General features: G+C 40.9%; 1 protein-coding gene across 1 annotated transcript; it reads left to right on the top strand.

The window, feature by feature from the left end:
• The first annotated feature begins 306 nt into the window (after positions 1-306).
• On the top strand, positions 307-5,438 carry GMNN (geminin, DNA replication inhibitor). The gene is made up of 6 exons (XM_010138401.1): positions 307-363; positions 2,048-2,146; positions 2,529-2,667; positions 3,359-3,441; positions 3,516-3,626; positions 5,235-5,438. Exons 1-6 carry the CDS (start codon positions 307-309, stop codon positions 5,436-5,438), a joined length of 693 nt encoding a protein of 230 aa, XP_010136703.1.
• The last annotated feature ends 3,450 nt before the right edge of the window (positions 5,439-8,888 follow it).

The raw sequence follows: 8,888 nt of genomic DNA, 5'->3' as shown, positions 1-8,888 counted from the left end.
CCTCCCCCCGCCATCTTGGGTGTGCGCCGCGGCGCCCCGCCACCGTTCCTGCGGGCAGGCTTAACGCGGCGGTGGTCCGCCGTGGGGTGGTGCGGCAGCACCGGTGTCAGCCACGCGGGGTGTCCCCTGGGGCTCCGCGTTTGTAGCGCTCGTGTCGGGAGGGGGAACTCCGAGAGGGACTCCAGGGGCTCTGGAATGCTGACATGCAAGTTGGTAAAATGAAATTGTAATATTCTGTAACTGCTGTCCCTGAACTCCCGTTGCAGCTCGATGCTACTTTTTTTTTACTTTTTTTTCAGTGCTCCTATGAATTCCAAAATGAAACAGAAACTGAACACAGAAAAGTCATCAGGATCTTTGCAGGTATAGGCTTTAAAATCTTGAAGATAGAATGTAAAAGTAGATAAGAGATACAAAATGAAATTTATCAAGAGTATGTCAAACACAGTTCACTTGGTTCTGAGCTTTGTGCTCTGCTCTCTGGGAAATGGTCCCTCTGTCTGACACAAGTTTTGCATCCACTGAAGGAATACAAAGGGATCTGTTGCAATGTGCTTCCTCCTGGCTTATGTCCTGTTGGCTCGAGTAACCTCCTGGCAGGCAGTGTGGCTTGGGAACACTCTGTCCTGCTGGGGCACATGTCCTTATGTCTGCTTTTTCTTATTGCTCAGCAAGCCCTTTTTACTTTGACACTGAGTTGCTGTCTTCCCATGTGTTGGTTTTTTTAAGGTGCTGGCTACCTGCCTTAGTTTGATTACTAAATTGGTCTGGCAGCTAAGGGGTTGTGGAGTAGGTTCTGCAGTCTGTCCTCTCCATCCTGATGTGAGCATGCTTCAGCTGAAGTATCCATACAGGTGGTTCCGTTTCTAAAGTCACCCTTGTGAACCCTAGCTTCCTTAGAATGGGTGGAAAAGCTTAAAGGATTTGTGTTTCTAAGAGATGACTAATAAGAAGTTACTAAGTTTACACCTATTCCAGTCTTGTTACAAGGCTTTTGTTAAACCTTTTAATGTAGGCCCTAATTGGAATGGTACCAATACCATATACAATTGAAGCAAGTAGCCTTTATCATGGGAGTAATGAAAATTCCCAATATTAATGAAAATTTCCAATTGGTAAGTCTGGGTTATACGCATGGTAAATGTGTCCTACAGTGTCTCTAGAGTATAAATTCCTCAGTGGGGCTTTTCTGCCCTTTCAGTGGGTTAACCTCAGGTGTTAGTCAGTGACCTCTTGGCTGAGTATAGTTCAACCTTCCATAGCAGCAAGTGGTGTCTGACACTCGGTGTGATTCTTGTTCCCACAGCAGTTAGTGTTTGTCCTTTAGTTCAGCAGTTGGATAATTGGTGGCAGAAACTACCGTGGGAAAGGAGAACTCTTACCGCAGTGTGAATTGGTAACTTTCTCACGCTGGTGTGGCATTATATTCTGGCTATTCTTGCTTGGTTGTCTGCCATTGTTTGCTATCCCAGTGTAACCAACCCAGTCAGAAAGCTTTAGTGCAGGAAATGGCGATTTATGTGTGACAGGAAAGGTGATAAACATACTGTTTGTACAAAACAATAGCCTGTTTGGATCAAAGCAAGGAAGCTTTAGATCTGTTTTAACTGATAATCGAAGCAACACATCTGTTCAAATGAACACCACTTGAGGTGTGTTCACAGGTAAGAAAACAGGTGCTGCCTGAAGTCATGCGTGTGCCTTTACCATGTAAACTTGCAATTGCAGTCACCACTTTTGTCACGGTCCCCCAAAGTCCAATGCTCTGGTCTCAAATACAGCTTTGAGAGGTTCAGCTGAAGTTTACATGTGTAACTGGCCTTGAAATCTAGTCAGAACGTTTCTGCTGTAAGACCTTTTCAGGTTCCTCTGTGAAGGGTAAGAGTTTTCAAAGAGGCAGGGACTGAGCGTAGTTTTATGTGGTTAAGAGCCTTCTCTGCTACAAATAACTAGATCCCCTTCTTTAAGCAAGCCTTAATACAGACTAAAGTATCGTCTTTTTGTAGAGAAGGGTGGCAACTGTCTGAAGCCATGTTTGTCTTTTTAGAAGTACCTCACAGACACCACATGCAGTGCTGCCCCAAGACGGACTCTTAAAATGATTCAGCCTTCAGCAACAGGTTGCCTGGTTGGCAGATATAATGAGGTATGAATTAAAAGATAGCCTGTAGATGTGTAATTATTTCTACTCATAGTGAAATACTTTTGAGCCTTTAACTGAAAATTAATATATTTGAAAAAACATACATCCGCTGACTAGTGTGACACAGCTTAAGCATACTATTATTTTGGTAATAAACAATATTAAACTCCAACAATTTCTGAGCACTTCAAGAAAATGTTGAAGAATTTTCTTTTGTTAAATGTATGGGTATCAAGGAACAAGTCTGTAAGCTAGAACTATGATGTGATGAAAGCAGGGCTTATGAAGACTTACCTGGAGTGATGAGTGAGCAGACTTAAAAGTTTGTACTTTTAAAAAAGCTGAAGTGTTGCTGTGAAGTTAAACCTGCCTCTGTTTTATGCAGAAGAAATCTTCAGCCAGAAGGAAACTCTGGAATAACAAGTTCACCTCAAAGGCTTGTAAAGCTGAGGTGTCTGTGGACAAGGAGCAAGAAAATGAGGATGCAAATGATGCCATTCAAGCTGTAGATCTCATGATAAAAGGTATGTGGTAATTCCAGAAATGTTTTCTGGCCCTTTAAATGCTGTGCTCCCACTGGAATATAACTTGAAGCATGGTTCCTTTGTCAGATAGATAAGGGCTTTGTGGTCGGTTGTTTTTTTAATCCCTAGCAGGAACTAGTGCTGCTTATCCCTCTGTAGGATAGTAAATACAGGACGGATATCTCATGTTTAAGAATCAGTTTATGGTAACCAGTAGCTGAGAGCCATTGTGTGCAGCAGCATTTAGAAGTCCTGTAGTCTGTTGCTTTGGCTTGGCTATGAGCTTTCAAGTGGCTAATAATTAAGTTGAAATGAAAGGATGTTTTGGCATAGTGTGCTGCCTGTGCAGTTTTTCAGGACAATTAAGCTTGATAGGGGATGGTGACTTGGGAATAAGACTTCTGTCTTCCACAAAGTACATGTTAAGACTGATATTGCAAATGTGACCACCTGGCAAAACCTGCTGCCATTCTTGAGGCAGCTTGGAGACTCTGCCTGCACAGCCATTAATACAGCATAGGATCTCTGCTTTCTGTAAGCTTAGGTCTGTAGTTGTAAATTTGCAACTCATCTCTGGAAAAACACTATAGAGTGAGTTCTTACTATAGAGTACTTGTATACAAGTTTGATATCTTAAGGTGATCTCTAGAATTCAGTCATAGCCCAGACTTATTGTAGCTTCTTATTCCAGGAAGTCCTTCATCTCAATACTGGAAAGAAGTGGCTGAAGAAAGGAGGAAAGCCCTGTATGAAGTGCTTCAAGAGAATGAAAAGGTAGTTAGTGAAAGATAACTCCTTTACCATTGTCTTTTGTCTTCCTCTTTTAACATTTTGTTGTTTGGATTCAGTTGCACAAAGAAATTGAACAGAAAGATGGTGAAATTGCCCGCCTGAAAGAAGAAAATGAAGAGCTAATGTCCCTTGCTGAACACGTGCATTATATGACCAGCATGATTGAGGTACCTGAAGGAATTTGCAGTTAATGTTGTAGAATGAACAAGTGAGAAACAGCAAAGATATTGTCAATGAATCATGACTTCTCGTTTGTGTGCTTATCCAACTCTTCAGTTTAGATTCCTGTCTAACTTGTTTCCTGTGGGATTCCTCTAATCTAGAAGCATGAAACCCCTTCTAGGGGATGAGTTTTTCCACCTTAGAACCCACAGGAGTAGTGGGAGAGTATTAAGAGCGATGTTTTCTGAAGGGGAGATTCAGCCTATTGTCTTAACAGGCTTTGCATGTTAGAGATGGTGACAGGGGAAGGAGAAAGGGTTTGTTTCTGCTTTTCTGAGATGACATAAATTCAGATGCTATCTAGGTTGTGTAAGGCTTCTAGCTAAATTAATCTGTGTTAATCTGGCTGTGTCCTTTGAGGAACTAAACTTGAAACAGACACAAAGTGGAGCAGCAAAAGGGAGAATTCCTATGCTCTTTAAAGTCAAAGTTTTGCTGAGGAATTGCCAGTTTTGTGGCCCAAAGAGGGCTAATGCACAAGATCTCCAGGATTCATAAACTTGTAAATGTCAAGAGAGCTGCCTCTGAGAATTCCTTGGACAGGTAGTTGTGTCACTGATCCCATGACTCCTCCAGTAAGAGCAGACTGTCCGTAACAGCCTCTGAAGCTGTGATAAATACCCAGCTGTGGAACCCTGACAGTAAAATTATCAACCAGGTTGTTTTTGTACAGATTGAGCTCTCAACTGGGATATGAAGCTGGGTGCCTGGCAAGTATTTTGATTCTTCATGAGACAGGGGAAGTGGAAACAAAATGGAACGCTACTGTAAGCAGCTTGATTAATCAAGAAGTAAACTTGATCAAGTTAATTTTCAGTTAGTGTAATTATTTAGGTCAGTCTTTGAAGACTCCACTGATTTGCTACACTTGGATTCTTTTTTGTATTCAGGGAGTACTGCTTGTTAGTGATAAACCCACAGGCAGAAATTAAATGGCTTAAGAACTTAAAGCACTAATGTAGTTGGAAACCTTGCTGCAGTTCCTCAACAGTTAAGTTCACTTACTAGCTGTAAGCTGCGCACTTCTGAGGCTTTAATAAACCTTAAGTGAGACATCAAACAACCAGAAGCCTCAAAAGCAGTGTCTTACAGCCCTGTCTGTCTTAGATCAGGTTAGGTGAGGACCTTTTAGCTTGGTCATCAAGTGCTAGAAACTGGTGGGTCTTATAATTCATCTAGACTTAATATAGCTGCATTATCTCTGATTTAAAAAATTATGAACTTAATCTGTTGCACAGTAATTTTTCTAAAATTAAACCTACATAGTACTATAGCAATACTAGGGAAGCTGTTTCCCTTATTTTAGGTTGTCTAAGATAAAAACTGGCCTGCTGAAGAACCTAAGGAAGACTTAACATGATGTGGTCTGAATTAGAGGTAGCAATTTGAATTGAACTGAAGTGTCTTAAGATTTTTGTGACTGAGGAGTGTTTTAATTATAACAACAATCTCCAAATGTAGTTAATTAGTTTGCCTAATTCAATATACAGTCTTATTTCCCTGGCAATTAAGTAGAAAAAGTATTAAGTCCACTGTCTGCTGTTTCCTTCTAGAGGCTGACTGGGCAAGCACCTGACAATCTCAAGACACTGAAAAGTCTGGCTCTGGAGGAATCCAAACAAGAAAATGAAGAGCTTCACTGTGGAGATGGTGCAGACAGCACTTCTGAAGAAGGGCTGTCACAAGGACCATGTTGCTTAAGGGAGAATATATCAGATCTTGCTTCAAAGGAAGCAAATCATTTGCAACTGGAATGACAACCTTTAAATAGGCTTATGTATGTGGCTTTTAATTGCAGACTTCCTCTTGAAAGGTTATACTAAAACTTCTCAGGTGTAGAAACTCTTGTGGAATTGTTACAGATGGTGGTTTTTAACTGGAATTATGTGGCAGTGGAAGTATCTGAATACTGCATAGAAAACTTACTACAGGCTGCAGTTAGTTGCTTGTATAAAATGCAAATACTGTGTATTTCAAACTGTTGTGTAAATATCAGTTGGTCTGACATGGTACATGGAAATTGGTAAATAAATCTTTGCCTTACCAAAACAGCCTCTTACTTGAGTGGGGAATTACTAGTTCTAGGCTTCTAAGTCAGTTGTGACTATTACTGTAGATGGAAGCTTTTAAGTGTTTTCTAGGGAGAACCTGGGTAGTTTTAAACTCCTTAGATACGCAGGATTCTGGAGGACAGAGTGGCTTTGTTGGATAGGGAAAGCAAAATGAAACTTGTCTGCTGTTGGTGAGGCTTCAGAAAGGAATGGATAATGAGAGTAAAGATCTATAGTTAGATTTGTGCTTCTCAGGGTTTTTTAAATAATTGCCTGTCTTTTAAGGGAGCCTTTTTCAAAGTTGTGTCTTTAAGAGTTTAAGCAGAAAGTATGAAGTCTCTTTTATAAATGCATCTACTGGCTTATAAAGAAAAGGTGGGGTGTTTGCTCCTAACAGCAGCTGTACTGAAAATTACATGGTGACAAAGCAGCCTACACTGCAGAGTGGTCTGAAAGGAAACTCAATGTCTGTTTTCAAAGTACTGTTCTGGTACTTGCCAAGAGAATAATGCACCTTTTTACCAAGATAGTAATGTTCTGAGGAGCTTACAGGAATAAAAAACCCGCTCTTTGAAACTTTGAGTACTTTATCTGGCATTGATAGGGGGGAAATAATGGTTTGCAGCACTGAGGTAGGAGGGGAGAATAATCTGAATACTTTTCCAGTCCTGAGTGAACTCAGTAACTCTAAGAAGGTCTCCCAAGGAAAGGCTTTAAAAGATGGTGGCAATTGCAATGTCTTGTGAAGAGCTTAAAGCTGAGTGGTGTTGAGAAGGCAGAGAGAATCAGAGGGATTCTGGTTTATGGATCCATCAGGCCTTGCCAAAATGCGTGCTCCAGACTGTGTGAACAGAGCTGTGGAGTTAATTGGATCGGCACCTTTAGAGTCCTTCCATCTTCCTCTCCGCCTGTGGGTGTCAGTAAGTTAACAGATGCTTTACAGCTGATTTCAGTTCTGACATTCAGGGAATGTTGGAACCATCCTAGGAAGTAGTATTCTTTCTGGCTTCCATTTCACCTTGAATTTGGTAACCAGAAGGTAAGGCATCATATTTTCTGGGGAACTTTGTAAACAAAAGGTTATACCTTCCAGTTTGTGCTCCAGAGGATGCTTTCATAATACTTTCCATCACAGTGCAGACATGGTAACAAAGGCGGGTCTTTGAACTTGCACTGATGCTGTGTTTAAGAAAACCCTGGATTCTGGATACCTGCTTTGTAGGGTAACCTTGGTTTTCTGTTCAAAAGAAATAGGTAATACTGTCAAGTGACTGAGAATCTGAGAAGTGTAAACCATTTTCATGTCAAAGTAGTTCTTCAACAATAGTAAGTGAAGAAACAAAAGTTAACTTGTGATAGTTTTGATGCAGTGCATTGTAGTTCAAGTTAGTAATTTCTCAGAAGTGTGTTCTTTTAAACATCAGGGATATTTTGCATTTGCAGAGACTGTTGAAGGGGAGAAAGTGCTGTTGTGTAACTAGCTGGCCAGGCAGAGCAGTCCAACCAAGACAGCAACTGTATTTGCCACTGTGTTTCACCACCATTTCACCTCCTGCTCTGTGAACTGCTGCAATACAGGTGCTGCTGGTAGAACAAACAACTGCCAAAAAGAAACAAATCCAGATTGTGCCTGTGTTATCTGCATCTGGCTCTTGCTTCTGTTTTTCATCAAGATGGTCAAGAATAATGCTAATTAGATTTAAATCTTGTGCTTTTTTGGACTGATTTTCTTTAAATAACCAGACAGTCCCTTGAGTGGCTGGATCCTTCTGTTAAAATGGGTTGTACGAAATAAAATCATGCTGGTTCTTTGTGTAGGCTGATGGGCATATTGCAGCATTTGGCCCACCTGTTAATAAAAACTTTTAACATCAAAAAGATACGTGCCTCTTGGTAATACATATACTTGAACCTAAAGTCTTCAAACCAAGGATACCGTGATTTTATTAACTAGTTCATTAGCAGAGAGACTAGTTTGCTGTATAGACTCCTGAAATGTGCTGCAGGAGAAGACTGGGTACGAGAGCTGAATTGTGGCATAGGAATAAACCCCATGTACATGTTCCGTTGCTGTCACGGGCATATTGTACCTTAAACAATCTCCCTATGACTTGATCAGAAATACTAATGTATGGAAGTGGTGTCAGGTTTTATAATGCTGCATTAATTGCTGTTTAAAAGTTCTGAAAGGGTCAAATTTCATGTATTGTTCTGAAAATTCTGAGTGTGTTAAAAGGTGCGTGCAGTAGAACTATGTTATACACTAACTCTGGGAACTTTGTGTGTGTGAAGGGCCTGTCAAATGTATAGGAATTATACAGAGATTTGTGTAATTATTTTAGAGCCCTCTGACCTTTTGTTCTTGTTTAAATATATAGGGAAATGCTTATTTACCACTGAAAGCTGTGTAACAGCTGAAAATCAACACCACTAAAGACAAATTTCATATCCAGCTAAATTACATTGTCTAGCAGAATAAAATGATCAGCTCTGGAAACCAACCGCAGAATGTGCTTCTTTCTGAGAAGTCGTAAATGCTTTTGTGCACCAGCTTGACTAGTGTGCCCACTCTTTTTTGTGGCAGAGGCTATGGCCACAATCTTGTGTGTCACTGAACTATCCTAGGGCTGCCCAGGAGTGGGATCTATCTGCTGCATTCTGGCACTCCTCCCATAAAATGTGTGTGTCCTAACAGGGCAGTTTCAGATGAGTAAGATTAGACTGTGAGTAGATGGGATGTTTGCAGAAGTCTGATATTTTGAGAAGGAACAGCCATGTGGGGACTAGCAGAGGCAAGCAAATGGTGGGGTGGGTGGATGGTTTGTGTGAGGAAGAACTTCTAATTGATTTAGCAAAAATAACAATTCTAGTGTAAACACCCATTGTATTTAAGACAATGGGTGAAGAAGTGAATTAGACTGTAATAACTACTTGGCTGGGGAGCTGAAACTCACCTGGTGTTGGACATGGCATTGCTTATGTGAGGGCCTACAGCACTGCCATGTGTTGCAGCCTGTGCATAAGGGATGAAGTTGGTCATTGATTTTTGCAATAAAAGCATGATGCATGTTCATTTACTTTTCCTTAAGAGCTGTCTGAGGTGGGTCTCAGGATTTGAGATTTTGAGCAGAAGCTTTGCAAATCTGCCAGGGCGGG

This window comes from Buceros rhinoceros, unplaced genomic scaffold (assembly GCF_000710305.1).
Source record: "Buceros rhinoceros silvestris isolate BGI_N320 unplaced genomic scaffold, ASM71030v1 scaffold10646, whole genome shotgun sequence".
Lineage (NCBI taxonomy): Eukaryota > Metazoa > Chordata > Aves > Bucerotiformes > Bucerotidae > Buceros > Buceros rhinoceros.
Note: the sequence above shows the minus strand (reverse complement) of the source record. Positions and strands in the feature narration are given on the sequence as shown.